Below are 19,413 nucleotides of genomic sequence, written 5' to 3'. Positions count from 1 at the left end.
TATCTGCCACGTAGATGTTTATAAGAAGGTTTACGTTTATAACGTTGGTTGTCCAATAAGCATTTCATGGTATTAATCAAATTATGTAAGAAGTAATTAGATATTAGATAGACGTTTCGATCATGGATTCAAATACTGGCTGCTCCTTCCTTTCTGAAGTTTGCATGCTCTCACCGTGCATGTTGATGTAATATTTCATTATTTAAGTATTTGTATCATATGTGAAATAGGTCTGAATACTTCCTCTTCCACTGTTCAGAGGTATTTTGAACCAATCTCCCTGGATCTGGTGAATGAGAAACACACATAAAGAACTCATTTTATTTATTAACTGAACATAACTTAGACATAAACATAGAGCAGCGATTACATATAATGAAATCTTAACTTTATAAAATAAAAAGGCGCATCCATTTTACATTTTGTAGCGTTAGTCATTTGTATTTTAAAAAATGTTAAAGGGCTTAGTGATCTTTGTAAAAGATAATCAGTTATAGGAGAGTCTCTCTCTCTCTCTCTCTCTCTCTCTCTCTCACGCACACACACACACACACTCACACACACACACACACACACACACACACACACACACACACACACACACACACACACACACACACACACACACACACACACACACACACACACACACACACACACACACACACACACACACACTGCACAATACTACACTTCTCTATTAGCAATTTTTGTAAGTGTTGATGGAAAATGTTGGACTATTCACAGGTTGGTTTCTTTTCCACTTTTATGATGATCATTATCAGAGTTATCATTTCTGTTATCCATCTCAGTCCCTTTGTTGCATCGCTTGCTCTCATCATCATCACTGTCATCATCAGTAGTCTTCTTAAATTGGGCTTCAATTTCTTTCGGGTCAATATAGGTGTAGAAATATGCCATGATGGAGAAGATGATGCACACTGCAAGCAAGAGAGAGGCAAAGAGGACGTACTCGGCCCACTTTAAAGAGGAGAAGAGAGACAGAAGGACAAACCAGGTGTTAAGGCCTCAATAGGTTTGCAATATATCACCATGACTGGAATAAGCAACAGGTACACATACAGCAACCATGTTCGTCTTTTTTCCACTATTCTTACCTGCATGGGAAGCTTTGCAAGTTCAGCCACAATTAGGACAATGAAGTTGCCGACAGCCACAGTCAACAACCAGCCTGCCTGCAGCACTGCTTTCATGTTACTCGGTGCCTTTAAAACACGTAAAACAAAAACAACTTACGTTTTGAAAGTGGTGATTAACAAACATTCAGAGAGGATTATTACACAATTCACTTTCTATAGGTTTGATTATATAAGTTATATATAGTAAATTATTGACTATAATTCTGTTCCCCTGGAAATTTTACCTGTGAATAAGAGAACTCCAAGCCAGTCACAGAAAACATCACTTCACCCGCAGTTATGAAGAAGTACTGTGGGATCTGAAGGGCCATATGCACCGAGTTGGATTCTATGTCTGTTATCACAGTGATAGACTCCTGACACTGGAAACAATCACAAAATAAACAAAAAAATTAATTCTCATCCACAGGGATTCTAAAGAAAGTGACTAACTAGTTGATATTTTACATCCAAATGTCACACTGCAAGTATTCTATTTCTCATGTGAACAATAAAATAACACAATTTCAAAATGAAACATTTAACTCCTTTGAAACAGCTGATCAGCATGACACTCCCCTGTCTCCATTTGTTAACAACCACTGTCCTTTGCAAACCCAAATTTATATATCCCATACTTGAAGATCAAGATAGTATTAATTAATGGCTTTGAGTGATTTTGGGGCAATATTGGCATTGGAATATATGATACATATGATATATTAAAGCAGTGGTCCCCAGCCTTTGTAGGGAGGGCGCTTGGTGCAGTGGTTAGGGCCTTCTCATTACAGTGAAAGTACCCCAGTTCAACTTGGTAGTGTTTGCATGGACTCATTGGGTTTGCATTGGTTTTTATTAACTTCCCCAAACAATTCAAGCTTCAGCAAATCTCAGCTGACGACAGTCGAAGGCTACATACACCAGGAACAGGTCACCAGCTCATCACAGGGTCAACATGGAGAGACAGACCACACACGTACGCTCAGAACTAGATAATGTGAACCAGTTAACCTCAAGTGCAGGTTTTTAGACTGAGAGAGCAAAATGGAGTATTCCCCAGTCTGGGGAAGAGTTGAACAAACAAGTCCTGCTCCCATTAGATAATATCAAAATGCTGCAAAACAGCATTTTATTATTACATAATGTTTTGACTCAAGTTAATAGCAGCCAGAACTACAGCTGAGGTCACATACAACACGAACAGCCAATATGACTGTGTAGATTCTTCGAGGTCACACATGTTTAATTGCTTTGAGACCAGTATAAATATAAAGGGGCCCCCAGTGACCCCCTACCGCTCCGCCCCAGCCTGTCTTATCCAGAGTTTGTTAGGTAGAGTAGGCTGCAGCTTCCCATGGCGCTAACTCGTCTGAAGCAGATGTAGACTATTATAAAATATTAATTTCTCTGCGAAACAGAGAGTTCCTAAATACATCTTAGATTACATATAGAGTCCTACTCATAGCACAGATTTGTTGAAAATCAAGTGTGAAACTTACATTTGGTCCAATGACTAAATCGTTTGGTATGAAGAACGTAAATGAACTTCCATATCCAAAGTCCCTGCTGTATTGACATGACTGTGCACCGCTGCTCAAGATGAACGTAATCCTAAAATTGAAACAAAAATTGAAAAGGTTGTTATTCTAACACATGTTAACACTTTAGCAGTCAAAATGGACAAAATGTCTTCACTTACTGTCCATTTTCTACCAGGGAGTAGTTGGAATAGTGAGATGGTTTAATCACTCCAAAATCAGCTGCAGGAGAAGACACTTTCACGTCGTTAATTTGTCCATTTATGAATCTGAAATAGTTACAAATTAGGCAAAAACATGACAGCCCCGATGTTATATATAGTGTGTAAAGCTGATGAACACATTCAATTCAACAACTGCAAATACATATCTATTCTTTTTGATTTGCACTTTATAAAGATGAGAACGATACCCTAAAAATAACAATTATTCAATATTCATTGGTGATGAAGTAATTGTTCTGCTAAAATGTCAACTTTGTCAAGAAACCTACCGGATGGCATTGTTTCCTTCCTCTGGTTTAGATTTTGAATCTTTTATCTGAGGATAAAGGAAGTGGCTGTTGATGAAGTCAAGTCTTTTTTCTCTTTTGTTGCATTTCTTCACTTTCAACATTCTGCGTCTGTAACTTACCTGCAGCCAATCGTTATCAATCATCGCTGGAATAAGAAGTGTTTGTCTCTCTCCTTTGGTCAGCTGAACAGTATTGTTCACAGCAGGACTGCCTACTGAAACAGTGACTTGTTCTGTGTCAAATGTGAAATATTTATCAGTGGCCTGCGAATAAAAAAACAAAACAAAAAAAAACATAAGAAATATTTCTGCTGGAATCATGAATGAAATATTAGTATCCTGAACTGCATGCAACTTTCTCCTCATGGTTTTGAAGATCCCAAGTTTGGCGATTTTAATAAGATGACTTACCTGAGCTGCAGCAAGATTGAAAGGATCATTGTTAGGTAAACTAACTGAGACTATATTATTGCCCATGTTGAGGATTTTAAGCTGACTTTGAGAGGACGATGGGAATACGGGCAATGTTTTCTGAAAGTGAATAAGACACAGAAAGCGGAGTTGTTATACTTGTGTGAACATACACATTTTATGACTGTACATTTGTATATTTGAGTTATTTCACTACTCCATATTTTACAGAATATAAAGTGAGACCGGCAATATATTTTATATACTTACATCAATTTCAACCTGCACCAAAGCGGCACAGACGAAAGCTGTCGCCGCCAATAACATGCCCACCGTCATTCTCTTCAGAGGGCTGTCGAACAAAGAAACAGCATTTGATCAAGTCTTTGTCAAAGCATTTCCAGAGTTGAGGTGTTTGTTATCAATTCAGTTTGGACTGTGCAGAAATATACAAGCACTCTGCTGAAGTCTGCTACATTTTGTATATTACTGGATATTATGTTGGAATTAAACTAAACCAGGGTTTCCTTAGTGTAGGGAGGACTCTCAAAGAGGTTGTTAGACAATTATTACACACAATGACATATTCAACTGAATCTTGTCTCCGCCTGTTAGTGTGGAGCTTTCACATGACAACATGTCACAACAAACAAGTCGTCTCCATTAAAACACTGTCGTCATCCACATAAGTACAGTTGAATGGTGCTTGTAAAATCAATTGCTGTTTATTGTAGCTCCAACCAGATTAAATCATGAAGGAGAACTATGGATGTGAAAATCTTCCCGGAGCTCTCAGAAGTGTTACACATTTACATTGTGATTTTCTTTATTTGATTGCCTTCCCGTTTGTTTTTCCCCCGTGGACAATAACTGAAGGAGAAGTTTCTCACTTCCTAGCAACCTATGCAACCACTTGCACCTTTTTGAAAAGTGGATATGGATTTATTGCAGATTGTAGGAAGGGACCAGGGTACAATTGGCTGCTGAATTATCTTCATTGCTTTGGCAAATAAATGTTATTCCTTCATCATATTACTTATAGCAACTTCACCGCCAGACTAGACAAAACAAGAAATGTATATTGCGATCTCAGCAAAGTTGAGTGGCTCTACCTTATTCTCTGTCTTTTGGCTGCTCTCTTTTAGTGCAACCCCATCCCCTGCCACCTCTGACTCTCTACTGTCACACAAACGGTTTCTGTGTCCTCCATCATAACATCCTTGGATCTTCCCTGAGGTCTTCCCCTTCTCTTCCCACCTCAATATATAATTTCATTAAAACCAGGAGAGCGGTTTCAATCCTAACAATCCTAAAAAGTTATTTTTTCTAAAAGTAATTGATAAAAAATTCTCAATAAACTAAGGCGTCAAAGTGGGTGTTTGTCAATAAACCCTGTCAAATGGTTTATCAGTAGAATGAAGACTTAACGGATAAAGATCGCACTGGAAGGCTATGGCACTTACGTAAAGTTCAGTCCACACTTTTTGATAAGGGGGTATATCACACTGTCCATAATAGGCACCAGAGTCAAGATCAGGATTGGGTTGACGGTCTGTTGAAAACATAAATGTATCTGTAAGTATCCACTCAAATGAAGCACAGTTCCTGAGTGCTGAATGAGAAATCAGAATCGTGAGGACTTTACCTGCATCTGGTCAGGCTGGACGACCAAAAGACCCTGTGGACATAAAGACGTGTGGCATCATGAAAACACAGCTCTCCTCAATTCCTCAATTACAGGACTGTTCATAACTGGAGTTTCAAATGCCACTTACAAAATTGCCATCCATTTTGGTGGCCTGCAGAGTCCATCTTGAACCCTTTATTGGACAAGCAAATCTTATCACAGTGAACACAAACAACAAGTGAAGAAGCCTTTCAAGAAGAAAACACACTTTAGGATACCTTTTGGTCGAACAGGGTCCAGAACATCGGCAGTGGGATGTATAGGAACAAAACCTTCAGCACCATCTTGATTTGAGCAATAAGAAGTTTCTATAGCAGAGATTGAACAGGTGTTATTCAACTGAGGAAATATATTGAAGCTTAAACTACCAACACACACAAAAAAAACCCTCCTCACCTCATATTTTTCCTCTGCCCAGTCCATCCAGTGCTGCCTCTTTGGGAACTGTTTGCTTCTGTGCCTGTAGCGGTTTTTAACGGCAAACTGAGAGACAAGAGCACAGTGAGGAAGACATCTGTTATTTACCAGCAGCCGGTGTCACTGTTGGTACCATACATTTATCAGAGTGTTCAGAAAAGGCTGACTTACCCCAATACATTTGCACACATTCAGCATGATGTTTCCTTGTGGCTTAGGTTTGTGGTACATACCGCTCCCAGCAATAAACACCACTGTCAAAGGAACACCACACGGAAATCATCAAATTGTAAGTATTTCAGCTTGATTGGTGGAATAATTCTCCAAATTGCTCACACATACCAAGTGAAACCACCATTAGTGCAGCAGGGACACCGAAGGCCAGAGCGTAGCACTTCTGCTGGGTGTGGATGCCACATTCCTGAGCTGCAAATAAATAATGAACAAAGAATGTTTTTTAGTGTCTGTTGCATGTTTGAAGAACTGTCCTTAATGAAATTTCATATGTGGGATTAATAAAGTACAATCAATAAAGCATGATTATTAAGTTAATTAATGTCTACCTCTGAGGATTGGAGTGATTATGGTCGACAGAAGACTTCCGCCATTGATGCAGAGGTAGAATACAGAGAAGAAAGTACTCCTTTGCTTGTCCTGCACAGGAAGATCAGCACGTAAATACTTATGGGGCACAGCGTTTGTATGCTCTAACACGCAGAACCTCAGCCACATGTAAAAGGATCAACATTTGCGTCATTAATATCATGTCTGAATTGGATCGTTGTGTCACAACAAGAAAAGTACTTGACCCCTCTTACAGTCTCTAATTTGTAGAATTATTACAGTGAAGACAAATACTGGTGAATACACCAACACTCACAAACGGACAACAGGAATAAAATCAGAGGGCAATTTACCAAGTGTGCTACAGCTATCAAAAAAAATCGTGTTGTGGTTGGTTTGCTTGACATATGCAAATGTCATTGTATCACTGGGTTAGGCCTTTATCTTAATACCCCCCCACCCCCACCCCCACCCCCGCCCCACTCTGATGTTCACTTTAGCTCCACCTGAACAACGTTTAATCAGATGCAAACATCTACTGCCCCATATTGTGAACTATAGTAACTTTTATTCGTCATCATTGCACTTTTGGCCATTTGCAGGTCAATCTGAGATTTGAGGGTATGATACTGCTAGCTGCTATAAAAAAATATACTCTACAAGCAATAATCTGAGATAATGGGGGAGCTGTAAAAGGGCTATAGAAGCTTGATATATTGAGTTCTTGCTAGTCCTCATTCAACAATTAGTTTTCCAGTGTGAAGTTGTACTGAACAGCCACTGAATTTATTGGGTTTAACAAACCTGCTCTTATAGTTGCGGTTCGAATTTTTTATTTTTATATAGATTTTGAAAATAAGAAACAACAGCAGTTTATTACCAACAATATTGTTACTGTGACTGCGATAACAACATAATTTAGTAAAACATTGTCCGGTTGCAATCAAAAATACTTTGATAATTGATAGATAATGTATAAAAATCCAGAATGAAACAGACTGTAAAGATAAGAGGAACTATGTGCACGCAATAAAATAGCAAAACTGTGAATATTGCAATTACATGTTCAATGTCTAATCGGAAAGGTAAATAAATACTGGAATAAAGGACTCAGTCAAAGGTTAGGATTGATTAAAAGTGACTTTCTAACCTGGTGCTCATTGAATTGGTCTCCACCAAAAGCAGCTACGCAAGGTTTGATGCCACCGGTCCCGAGCGCGATGAGAAAAAGGCCCACCATGGACATGGCGCTGAACATGAGGAAGAGATTTAAGTATGAGCAAGGAGCACTGACACAATGTATGTGACCACATCTTGTACATTTGAGAATAGAACAAAAACGCTACATGTGAAAGGTCATGTTGTCTGGTGTCCCGTCTCTGTTCTCGTCAGTGATGTCGTGGATCGCACTCACGGCCATGGCTACCTGGCCAATCGCATAGACAATGGACAAGTAGATGATCGTCCTTTGAGGGGAATATTAAAAGAGATGAGTGACCTTTACTATGAAAACAAACAGTTCAACAGATTGAGCATTTACAATTCTGAGCAAAAGAAAATTAAAACGTTCCGCACGAGTTGCATTCATATTTTGTCTTAAAACACGCCGATACATTAGGCATTGAACTAAGACACTCACTTAAACTTTCCCAACCAGGAGTCGGCCACAATGGCCCCGAGGATAGGGGTCAAGTAGCAAAGAGCCACAAATGTGTGGTAGATGGAGGTAGCCAAGTCATCATCCCAGCGCAAGAAGTACTTAAAGTAAAGCACCAATACAGCTGTGGACAGGCAGGGGAAGAAGCTCATTCATTTGACATCATCTTTTACAAATTGGGACTGTTTGCTCATATTGTGTATGATGATAAATTGGTTCCTTAAGATTCAATCTGGTGAAATGTCAACAAAGAACTGTCTATTTCAATTAAGTGGAAATTTTGAATAAGTGCTTAATGAGAGGCGCATAGGCCAAAATCTCTACGATTCATGGAAATCGTCATTAGGATTTAAGTTGTGATTTAGGAAAAAAAAAAAGAAAAATTCTCACCTCGCATTCCATAGTAGGAGAATCTCTCGCAGAACTCATTCACAACGATGAAGAAGATGCTTAGAGGGTAACCACAAACCTCCTTGCTCTGATTGCGTGAAAATGACAAAAAATAAGTTTTATTGATAAAATGCTAAATCCCACATAATGGATGTACTTCTACAAATGAAGGTGTTGCATTCAGATATTTCCCAAAAGAAAAACCACACAGACTGGAAACAGAAGAATGCAAAGAGAAATGACTTATAGTGCATTAATAGAGGTGAATTAGGCATTATGGCACAATATTTTAGGGTAAATCAGTTTGAATAGTTTATATTTCAAATGTTCTGACATTCAAAAAATACTTTAGAACTTCAATACTACAAATTAAACCCCCAAAAAGGACAAACGCATCCGTCTGTAATTTAGAGAAACGAATAACATGAAACGGCACTGCATGTAAACATGCCGAATACAGTGATTCAAAATCTCTGATTATATTGGAAATTTTAAAAAAACAAACTTCTTTACCTTTCCTCTGCTTTTCCTCTCCTTTGGATCCTCGTTATCTGCACGCAAGGTGACACTAATTTAAATAAACACTTTTAAAAAAAATGAGAAGACAATACAACACCCTATAAAGTGATCTGTGTTGTATTTTTCCCCCCACATATTTTCCACCCAGTGCATCAGTTTGTAACATTAAAAAAATGAAGCTCTCGAGTGTCATCCTTGTCTGGATTTGATTATTTACGCACTCGCCGTAAATAAAGTTGTTCGCCGTCTCACCTGCCATAATGACTTGATGTGTGTGGCCGTCTGCTGCAGTGTGGTATTCCTCTGAGATTCCCACAGCGAGCACTTGATAATGTATCTCCGTTCACTAGTGGGAGTGTAGAAGGAGGCAATGCTGCCAGGATTAGTCTTTGATCTGTCCGTCACAATGCTGACTGACTGTGTTGTATTTATTATGGGTGGGAACATGAGATACTGGAGATAGGGAGTTCAAGCATGATCCCAAGATCACCACAAGCAAATGCAAATGTCACAATAACATACCACACAAAATAAAAAACAAAAAACAAAGACGCATGAGTACAAGTGCAGAAAAAAAATGAGTATATTTTATTTAAAAGATAAGCATTAGGTAACATCTTTGTTTACAGCAGAACAGTGACTTTTGTGTTAAATAAAAGATAAGATTAAAAAAAACAACAACATTGCTGTCCAAATATAAGACAATTTTTAACAAAAAATTTTTGAACATTTCAATGAACACAAAATGGTAAAAGCTTCATATTTTGTCCACAGAGGGCATAGTGTTTGTTTCCACACCCTATCGCTTTGGCAAGAAGGTGAACATAATCTTTACAGTGTATGAGCCCCACACAGCAAGATGCTTACTGCAAATATTGCACACACTCCTTTTTTTTTTTTTTTTTTTTAATACATATATATACACTAATAAACAACTTGGAATATATTTTTGTGTGCAATGGCTTTAAATATATATATATATAAAAAAACTCTCCCATTCTAAGACATTGAAGTGATTTTAAGGTTGAATATAAGTGGCCCTTTTGCAAAATTGCAATATTGTAGAAATATAACCTCATGTACAGGGAGAGGAGTGTCAATGTATGCAGCATATACTGTTCATCAAGACATCAATACAGTGGCTTATAAAAGTGGAATACTGTACATAGAAAACACAACGTGAAACATTATCAAAATGAACCAAAGAGGGGAGGCTGTAGGTTGGTTGTAATGACATGCATAATTAAAAATCCCAACAGGAATGTCTCCGTAGGAAAAACACTGCTCAGTTCAGTTCAGGTAGAAGCGGGTGAAGACGAGGCATCATCAAACACAATTTTTGTCCATAAAGCAGGAACAAAGTCCTGTGGTCTCTGTGGCGCGGTCGCTCTTCGTGCTTTTCAAGCCTCACGCTTCACCGCAATGCTGACCCATGAAATTCAGCCCTCACAGGCCCCATGCCCCGGGTCAATAGTGAAAAGGTCCAGTGCCTTGCTTATGGTTGACTGAGGGAGTCAGACAGCAAAAAAAGAAAAGACAGATTCCCTGTTTCCATCGGTTTCCCTTGAGGACATCTCAAGAGAAGCAGGATTAGCTTCCAAAATGGCATCGCTGGCTGGCGGATATATGGGCTGCTCTGAGGCCAAGGCGAACCCACGTCAGCTTCACACCACCGAGGAAGAGCTGGGGATGCCCTGGATGGTGGCACTGGTGGGGGTGCCGCTAATGGCGTTGAAGATGTGAAGAGAGTCAGGGAGGATGCTCTTCATGCCATCTTCCACGGGACTGATCTGGAAGAAAGCGAGTGGGTCAGGAGAGAGATGGCTTTTCCATAACTCAGAATCAAGGCTGAGAAATGCTAAACATAACAATCCAAGGCAACTGAGAGCAATGGCTGACATACCCCCTTAAAGCCACAACACATAGAACGTCTATGTGGTCTTTGAGGTGCAGTGAGTTCCCTGTTGTTCCATCTCATCAAACTGTTTTTTTTTTATTTCTTTTTTAATTTGTGTTAAAAAAGCTTTGAAGCACATTTCCCAAACATATGGATAATAATACAACAACAATGAAGAAAATCAAACAAAACACAACCAGCCCACATAACATAGCAACTTTTACACAAAAGTGTGCATGTATGCATGCAGATATTACCATCTTTTACAGCACTCACAATCCAATGCATGTACGTACACATTGTACTTACCATACACAAACAAAAGCGTACGTGCATGCATACATACATATTACGCTCATGCAGGGAAAAAAAAATGCCAGCAAGCCAGAGGAAGTGAGTCAAAAAGTGATTGTTGGTCTAACCAGTTGACATAATGAGAAAGTGGTTTGAAGTTTTAGAGTTTGAGAGCAGTTAATATCAGATAATATGAACAAAATTGTAAATATTTTTTTAATGCTGCTAATATAGTTTTCCGCAGAATAGATAAAATAGGATTGTGATAGGATGTTTTTTTAAAACAATTTCTTGGTTTGGTGCGAAAAACTACTAAAAATATAACAAGCAGATTGCTTTCTAATAATAATATTTGCCTGCCACCAGATCCAGAGTATTAGTAATCGCAATGAACACCTTTTATGTGTGAGAATATCTGAAGTCGTTTCCTATTTATTGCACCAATATAGATTTTTGTTCAAACCCAGAACTGAATCTCTGCTTTAGAGATATAATAGGAAATCGGGTGGTTTTTTTAAAATGTTTGTCACAAATAATTAAAGCATGGAATCAGTTGTTGTTTTCTGGCTGGACCAACAATTAACACCACTGTCTTTATTGCACACTAATGCTCTTTGAATTACCATCAAATCTGCTCATGTCAGCACAAAGGAGAAACAGGAAATGAAGTTATAAAAGAGGGAATCATCATTTTAACCAGACATATAGGGATGAAGATAGATCTGTTTGCCATCTGTGAACTGTTTGAGAGCTGCAACATTAGAAATGCTGAAAGTAATTACAGTGATACGTGAGAGACAGGAGACCAGTACTGCGTTTACCTGCTCGTGCATGATGATGGACAGCTCTCTGGCCAGGTCTCTGTAGTTGGCTTTCATCTCATCGTGGTACTCCTGTTGGTCCTCTTTGATCAGTCGCTCATTGATGCCCAAGCCGTGACCACATGCTTCCACAAAATGCCTGCCGACAAAAATAGTGTTATTGGGAAAATACTTCAAATGGTGCAATCGGATCACTCTTTGCACGCACACACGCACGCACGCACGCACGCACGCACGCACGCACGCACACACAGAGAAAAGTGACATTTCCAATCTCACCTGAAGACCTCTTTCAGCTGTTTGACCTTATTATCTGGATACTTCTTGGCACTGGCATCATCCAGAAAAGCTCTGGCATATGCAAGCGGTCCTGCATTGACCTGTGAGAAGATGTTATATTTTCCATTACTGTTTACAGGATGAGGTTTGTGTAAATGTGTATGTGTGTGTGTGTGTTGCACCTGAACACTGATGCTGCCTTGCAGTTTGAGCTGCAGACGGATCATGTCCACCTCACTGGAGGAGCAGAGCTGTTTGATCTCTGCCACCTTTTTGCTCATCTCGTCGATGGCCACCTCAATGGGGCTGAGGTCAGTGTGGTGCTGGTACATCACAGGGATACGCTTCTTTACATAGGGAAAACAATGTGTCGCTGCAATCAAGAAACACAGCAATTAGAGGGGTGAGCAACCTGATCCATGTGCGTCCCCTCACTTTTACAGCTCATTATCTGCTCATGTCTCCATGAAAGCTCCCACATAATAAAGATAAGAAGGGACACTTGCCCTTTTGGATCTTTTGCACCATAAAACAATATAACAGTGATTAGGATTAGGAAAGGCTGATGACAAATAGCTGACACCTTCAGGATTTAATCTCGATCTTACGTTTTGTGCACTTTCTGCTGAGTGATGTTACAAGTAAACAACTGATGTAACAGCCTCTGACTCACATGAGGCTTGAGCTTTTATATCCCAGTGATCAAAAAACAGGAGCTCACTGAATGTTTGGGAGAGAACTGGAAAATGTAATGCACTTTTTGAATTATTCAAGAACAACTGATGCAAGTCATTATGTGAATCTACAGCAGGAACACGTTACATGATTAAGATCTTTGGAAGCCTGATAAGGAGTTTGTTTATCTAGATATATTTGAAGTTCAGATGAAAGGTTGGTTACCAGGCAAAGAGACATAACAAAACACTCCATATAATCGACAGGAAACCTTTGCATCTGTTTGACAGTTTACAAAAGCAAAGATAAAAATAAATCTCTCAAAGCTATTCATCTACCTTTATGAAACACTCATGTCGAGGTGCATCTCAAGAGATAATGCTCTGGAAAAATAAAATCTTATCAAATCTAATGAGTTTCTATATAACAGAAAGATGCTATTTTGATCATATATTGTCCCTTTTCTTTTTAATCTTTGGCCATAATTATCACATTCAATATATATGCAAAAAAAATAAAAAATGCTTGGAATGTTCTATGTTGTGAGCATAGACATAACTGACAAACTAATTCACTGTTTAATGTTATTATAATTTCTGGAGATGCCACTGTAAATAGAGTCACGCACTTGTTAGTATGGTCCTGCGTTTGCACTGCTCCTCCACACCACCTTGCTTTTTGCCTGATATGGTAAACGGCATTTCAAACACAAATCGACGAATGTTGTGGCTCTTTTCAAAGTCCGTCTTCCTGTCGGACAGCTCCTTCTCCTCCAGATACGGAGTCACATGCGTCACTTGGATGTATGCGTACTTGGAGTCCAGGTCTTTGGGATTAATCTGCAGAATATATGAAATCACAAGATATCACAACCTTGTTTGAAAATAAATAAATAAATAAAATGTTTGGGTCGGTTTAGTTTAGATTAAATTGAATGGGCGAAGTCTCACCCGACCCGAGTCCTGAATCATCTTCACATTCTCCTGACCAAATTTGTCAGAGTAGAGCTTAAGGAGCCTCTGAGATATCTCTGACAAAGGAGTGAACTTGGGTTCTTTGTAGATGTACTCCTTGCCATCTTCATCCTCGAAGAAGCCCTAAAATAGTACAACAATTCCAATTATCATGATAATTAAAAACAAAATAAGTAGTTCTATACTAGTGTTTTAAAAACTAAGCAGTGTCACGTCAAACCACACTCGAGTTGTGAACGGGAGTCTGATCAAATCCAAATACTTGTTGAAGCCGCTCTGGGCTGAACCGTTTGGCAGTCTCCGTAATGCACAACCCTCTATCTAATGTTTTAGTGACAAAACACCGCAATCACTAGTGTTAGTTTATTAATGTGAATTAGACCAAAGGATGGTGGTGGGTGCAAGGATTTCACTGTCAGTTGGGTGCTTATACTGGTTATTTATGTTGTTTGGGAATGGTAAAAAAAAAAAAGTCCCATATCCAGATTGGTGAGGTCATGCATATTTACCCAGTGAGAGATGAATCCTGCTATAAGCCTTCAAGGGTTTCTAACAATGATTAGCACTACACTAAGGAGTGGAGGAGGAGTTAAAAGGCTAAGAGACAGGTGATTAAAGAGCACTGACTGCATTAGAGAAAAAAAAAGAAAAGAAAAAAGCACAACAAAGTCTAAAACGTCACTGCAGCCCAAACTGAAATGTTGGCTTTCACACTGATTTACCTCAGCCTCTGAGTCAGTAAACTGGTACTGCTACAAGGGTGTGGACAACACAAAAACAAACCATTATCATTTCATAACTACCTAAATTCTATCTACTTACTGCAATAACATTTTGAAGACAGCTTCAAAAGATATGATGATCTGCGGATTTAATGTCTATCGAAGAACACAAGGAAAGGCAACCGCACCCAATAAAGTCTTTTCTTTTTTTTAAACTCCTAAATGTCTAAAACTTGATGAAGTAAATTTGCACCACACAAGCAGAAGTGAGTGAGTGCCATGCAACACAGCCTTCAAAACGGAAAGCAGCAGAATCGCCTGATTGTTACAGTCATTTGAGGCAGCAGACTATGATTGAGAAGTGCAATGGATTACAGCAGCAACAACACCACACAAAGACTCCGGGCTGCTGCGTAACTTACCGCTGCCTTCAGAAAATAAAAAAAGCAGAAAGGTGTGTTAGACTGCATGTGGTCATGCTATTAAAAATAATAAAAGAAACACCATCTTGCAGCTTTCATGCTTCATAATAACTAGCACCAGTGACACAAATGACTGGACTTTTCAGTGTCATTACATTTATGGAGCAAAGAACAACCTAACCGTAGCTCTGAGTAATTATATGCAAGTACTCCTTGTGGACATAATGTACTTTTGCTGCTGTAGAGCTAGACTCACCTGTCCAAAAAAAGCCACTCTGAAATAGGTGCCGAGCAGCCTCTTCCCTGTGTGCATGACCTCTGTCACTTTACTGTATGCTCGGTGCAGCGTGTCATACAGGTGGGCCAATTTCTGTAAAGAGCCATACACAAGAGCGTGAAGAGGCAGAATGCTTCAATCTGCGGTAAATTAGACATGATTGTTGTGGGGAGGAAATAGAGACTCCCGGTGAGAACAGTTTGTACCTCGAAGTCCCTGCGCTTCTCATAAATGGGGATTATGAGCTTGTAGATGTCGGAGATGAGCTCGTAACGCTCGGCTTTCCACAGTCCATCTGCGCACTCCTCCAAAAGCTCCATTAAGACATCCTGAGGGAGCGACAGAAGGTGAACGCTGTTGATGAACACTTTAGGAGAAATATAGCTGACATGAAAAGTGTCTGGTAAGTCAACAGCTCTTTTCATTGAGGCAAAAACAGGATGGCCGTAAAGAGTTTGAGAAATATGTGTTGGAGAGAATATAAAAGGTAGTGTGGGCAGGCAAAGAAGAGCATACACTTTTCTTGTGCTTCTCCCCTCTTTGAGAAAATCCAATTATTATATTAGAAATAATACACTCGATGGGTTTTTAAAATCCCATGCTTTCCACCATAAAGTTCATCATAGCAAAAATGTGCATTAATTACTTTAAGTTACAAATTTGACCCCCGTTTTAAGTGAAAGTTCAGAGTTTAAAGCTATAATGTTAGCAGAATTTATATTCGTACTTCATTGAAATGAACATCCTGCATGCCGACGTCCTCCATCATCGCTGCCTCTTCGTCGATGTTTGGAGTGACGACGCGGAAAGCAGTGCAGCCCTGCTTGAACATGCCTGGACACAGCAGAGGAAGGTCTGACACTATGTTAGATAAAACCACTCTCACCGTCAATTAAACAAAATCAAACTTCTGGCAGGCGATAAACACTTGTGCAGAGATGAGTGAAGCACCTTTTCTCCGCAGGTATTCTGCCACGAGTGCAGCAACGTGCACGTAGCACATGGCCGCCTGTAAAACACGATATTAACCCAGGTCAGATAAGTGAGGACAACAGTACTGATAATGTGGAAGGGAGGCTTGGTTCCCTTTGAGCACGTAACAACACAAACTGGAGAAAATGGTGAGTATTCTACTTAGTATTTGATTAGTCCGATGTTCTACATTACCGTCAGACACAAATAAACTGCCCTGATATATGACAGGCCGTCTTATTGAGCCACACAAGGTGAACATGTGACCACAGACCTCCGATAGGTCTCCGTTCTTCACATGGATTCGCGCCATGCTGTCCAGCCACGTCTTGCGTAGCTCAGGCGTGCTGGCGTACGACTTGGCGAGGCTGTACTGCAGATCCACCAGCATCTCGGGGTCCCTCTCGTGCTCCTTCATCTGAGCCGTGGCCATCAGAACTGTTCTGATGCGTTTGGTCAGGTCCTTCACATCTGACGGGAAAGCTGTGTTCTGTTAAGGGGGGAAGAATTAGTTGCACATTTCTTTAAATATGCGTTTAATTTGGAACCAGATAATTGTCCCGCAGATAAAGAAGCTCCTCACCTTGATAGTTTTATCACTGTTCGCACAGGTGTTGATTATTGACAGAGACTGCTGGAAGCGGGTACTCCCGATACCAATGACATCGGCTATCAACTGGCTGACTGCAATCACCACCTGAAGAAAAGAGAAGACTAGAACTCATTTTGTTGATACTGGCTTCGCTTCTTCATTTTTAAGGTCTTTAATTACAGCACAGAGAAAAGAAAAGATATTAAAAATATATTCAATTAGAAAGTGTGTTACATGGACTCTAAACGGGAAAACATTAGCACTATTAAATAAATCACAGGAATGGAGCACACAAAGGGCAAATGTGGATGCAGACTGTACAATATGCTTCCATTCATATCAACTATCTCACCTGCAAGTGCGTCCTGACAAAGGACTTGCGGCCTGTGTAGTCAAAGTTGCTCTTCATGAGGAAATACAGCAGGTGGGCCGCATCGCTGCGAATGGAGCTCAGCTTGGAGTTACAACATTTCAAAATCTCGTAGCAGAAAGCTGCACACATGTCTGCACGACCCTCAAAAAAGGTGCAGGGAAACTGAGGAGAGAAGGCACCACCAGGCATCAGCGATGGCCACAGATCAAGACAAACAACATCCAGTGGGTTGAATGATGCACTAACTACCCCGCCCACCTTGTAGATGAAGGTGCGCAGTGAAGTGAAGACCTGCTTGAGGGCCGTTTCAGACTGATTGATACGCAGGAAGCAGAGGTGGACCTCAAACACCTTCTTCATGAGGGGACTGTGGCCGTGGTCCGAGCACAGTTGAGTCTGAGGAGAAAAATAAAATACAGATTCATCTTAAAAATTACAGAATATTTAAATATAGCATGTTGTGGTTAAAAAAAAATATGGTTATGCGTTTTGTACCTTGAAACCCATGATGAAGATACTCAGCGTGTCCAGGACAGTCAGGCACACTTCAGTGGCGATGTTGGCTTCCAGCAGAGACTGATTCAAAACATCCGCATCCGAGTGACTGTAGGCTGAGAAAGACACAACAACAAGCTGTAATTCATCCCACTGGCACAATCCATACCACGGGTGTCCAAACTTTTTTTTTTTAACAGAGGGCCTCATTCAGGGAAAAAGGAAAAAATCTGTCCAGTCACTCACTACATCGGTAGAATCTATCACTTTAATCCCAACTCTATTGAAAATAGCAAATTTATGCTTTGTATTTAGCTGTGGGTTGACTAAAAGTGGCTCATGGGCCACAATTGATCTGATTACCATAGTTTGGACACCTCTACAATACAAAAGAACTTGGCAATAATAGTTACATTTTCATGTTTTTCAAAATATGGGAACTTTGTTAAAAGCAAAGCTGCTACTTGAAAGATGGAAAAATATTAAAATGATATAAAAATAAGTTTCATTCCAAAATAAAGCAAAACAACTGACAAATCAATATGCATCTCCGAAACAACTGCAATAACTTCATGAAATAGGTCTCTTGCCTTTTCGAGTCTTGAATATTTATGAAGAAAATGCAAGGTTCTTTAGTCTTAATTGCATGTTAGGAGTCAATTTTGGAATGAAACTCTTCATACTGCTTTCATAGGCTGAAGTATAAAGTAAAAGTGGGAGCAGATGAGCTGGGCAGAGGGATGACGAAATCATTTAAAACAGGCATGCTCGTAATTCAACCAAATGAACAGAGCCAAAACAAACTTCCTGCCAGCCCGATACTTTCTTACCATGGTCTACAGATATTCCAAGAATACTTGAAATCTTTCTTACACTGAAAACACAAAGACACTTTATTAAATGACGCCATTTAAGAAAATGACCACCAAGATAAACCCCGATTAGTGAAGTCAGTGTAAAGCTACAAGCAGCTTCTATGGCTCCACTTTTAATGAAATAATGGATGTCTTCAAAAGCAATTTTCTGCTCCACAGCAGGCTGGGTTCAAACAGAGAATGAAGAGGAGGAGGATGATCATGATGACGACGATGACGATGGTGAAAAGCATGAGGAGTCAGACTGTAGAGAGGAAGCCGCAGGAAGGCGTGGAGCCTCTGGTGGAGGATGTTTGATGAGAGGTGCAGTCTGGTTCACTTACTGTGGTTAAAAGTGTATGAGTTATCCAGGCTGCTGAGCTGCTGTAAGCGGGCATGCATCATTCCCGCCCTGTTACGGGACACAGGCAGAGTCTGAGACTTCCGCTCATGTGCTACAGGTCCTGCCCCATCCTGGTTCCTGATGAGGAAACAGGACAATGTTAGATGAACGGCTGATGAGTTAGTGAAGCAGGTTATGCTGAGTCACTACCACCCAAAATGTCCTTGAACATTCAGAGATCTTATCAGAGCTCGAGGGATTTTGAAAGTGAAAATCAAGTGCATGTTCAAGTCATCATGCAGTCTAAAGTAACAACTGTCAGCAGCTGTTAAAAACTTGAGCCATGCATGAAAGAAATGAGAGCGGCAATGAGAGAGGCGGTGAAGTTAAGAGAGGCCGAAAAGTCACAGCACTGCAACTCTTCTGAGGTGATAAGATATCATGCAATTAGTCTGAGAAAGTCAGTTCCACCTTCGGGCTTACCCAAGCAGGAGAGGGCAGGAGCCAGGTTATATTTCATTAAGTTAAACTTGCCAGCATTTAAGTGAATAGAGATAGAAACAGTGGTGGGAGGTTAGACAGAGTGAA

The 19,413-nt window shown here is 39.9% G+C and overlaps 2 protein-coding genes across 10 annotated transcripts in view; both read right to left on the bottom strand.

Moving 5' to 3' along the window:
* Positions 1-308: 308 nt before the first annotated feature.
* slc15a1a (solute carrier family 15 member 1a) lies at positions 309-9,134 on the bottom strand. Of its 2 annotated transcripts, XR_013935902.1 has the most exons (24): positions 9,088-9,133; positions 8,830-8,867; positions 8,317-8,404; positions 7,909-8,050; positions 7,616-7,735; positions 7,420-7,519; positions 6,269-6,359; positions 6,048-6,131; positions 5,877-5,959; positions 5,685-5,771; positions 5,507-5,596; positions 5,377-5,421; positions 5,247-5,279; positions 5,065-5,153; positions 3,872-3,953; positions 3,602-3,721; positions 3,311-3,454; positions 3,171-3,217; positions 2,839-2,946; positions 2,639-2,750; positions 1,385-1,522; positions 1,119-1,226; positions 625-981; positions 309-553 (listed from the first exon to the last, which is right to left on the bottom strand). XR_013935902.1 is itself a non-coding variant. In XM_080478237.1 (23 exons), the coding sequence occupies exons 1-23, from the start codon at positions 9,092-9,094 to the stop codon at positions 742-744; spliced, it is 2,196 nt and encodes a 731-aa protein (XP_080334363.1). In that variant the 5' UTR covers positions 9,095-9,134; the 3' UTR covers positions 309-741. The 2 variants fall into 2 exon arrangements, 1 of the variants encoding a protein (XP_080334363.1); XM_080478237.1 differs by having other exon boundaries at positions 309-981; positions 9,088-9,134.
* Positions 9,135-9,400: 266 nt separating this feature from the next.
* LOC308118805 (dedicator of cytokinesis protein 9) overlaps positions 9,401-19,413 on the bottom strand; it is a gene marked incomplete at its 5' end in the record, with an annotated part of 76,970 nt that continues 66,957 nt past the window's right edge. For 3 of the 8 annotated variants that reach the window (XM_080478393.1, XM_080478396.1, XM_080478399.1), the window contains 16 exons: positions 9,401-10,625; positions 11,848-11,986; positions 12,127-12,227; positions 12,309-12,499; positions 13,430-13,640; positions 13,752-13,898; positions 15,176-15,289; positions 15,403-15,525; positions 15,924-16,030; positions 16,148-16,205; positions 16,443-16,658; positions 16,752-16,865; positions 17,113-17,295; positions 17,392-17,529; positions 17,629-17,744; positions 18,827-18,963. In XM_080478393.1, coding sequence (XP_080334519.1) covers positions 10,500-10,625; positions 11,848-11,986; positions 12,127-12,227; positions 12,309-12,499; positions 13,430-13,640; positions 13,752-13,898; positions 15,176-15,289; positions 15,403-15,525; positions 15,924-16,030; positions 16,148-16,205; positions 16,443-16,658; positions 16,752-16,865; positions 17,113-17,295; positions 17,392-17,529; positions 17,629-17,744; positions 18,827-18,963 — 2,221 coding nt within the window. In that variant the 3' untranslated portion in view covers positions 9,401-10,499. Of the gene's footprint in view, positions 10,626-11,847; positions 11,987-12,126; positions 12,228-12,308; positions 12,500-13,429; positions 13,641-13,751; positions 13,899-14,497; positions 14,528-15,175; positions 15,290-15,402; positions 15,526-15,923; positions 16,052-16,147; positions 16,206-16,442; positions 16,659-16,751; positions 16,883-17,112; positions 17,296-17,391; positions 17,530-17,628; positions 17,745-18,458; positions 18,503-18,826; positions 18,964-19,413 lie in introns of those variants that run through there. The other 5 variants (XM_080478397.1, XM_080478398.1, XM_080478392.1 and 2 more) reach the window with 4 other exon arrangements.

This window comes from Lipophrys pholis, assembly GCF_963383615.2.
Source record: "Lipophrys pholis genome assembly, chromosome: 13".
Classification (NCBI taxonomy): Eukaryota; Metazoa; Chordata; class Actinopteri; order Blenniiformes; family Blenniidae; genus Lipophrys; species Lipophrys pholis.
Note: the sequence above shows the minus strand (reverse complement) of the source record. Positions and strands in the feature narration are given on the sequence as shown.

Excerpts from the sequence above, each read along its gene's own strand:
- slc15a1a (XM_080478237.1), bottom strand. Across the intron at positions 6,132-6,268 it reads AATCACTCCAATCCTCAGAG|CTCAGGAATGTGGCATCCAC; the intron begins GTAGACATTAAT and ends ATTTATTTGCAG. Across the intron at positions 982-1,118 it reads TTGCAAAGCTTCCCATGCAG|TGGGCCGAGTACGTCCTCTT; the intron begins GTAAGAATAGTG and ends TCCTCTTTAAAG.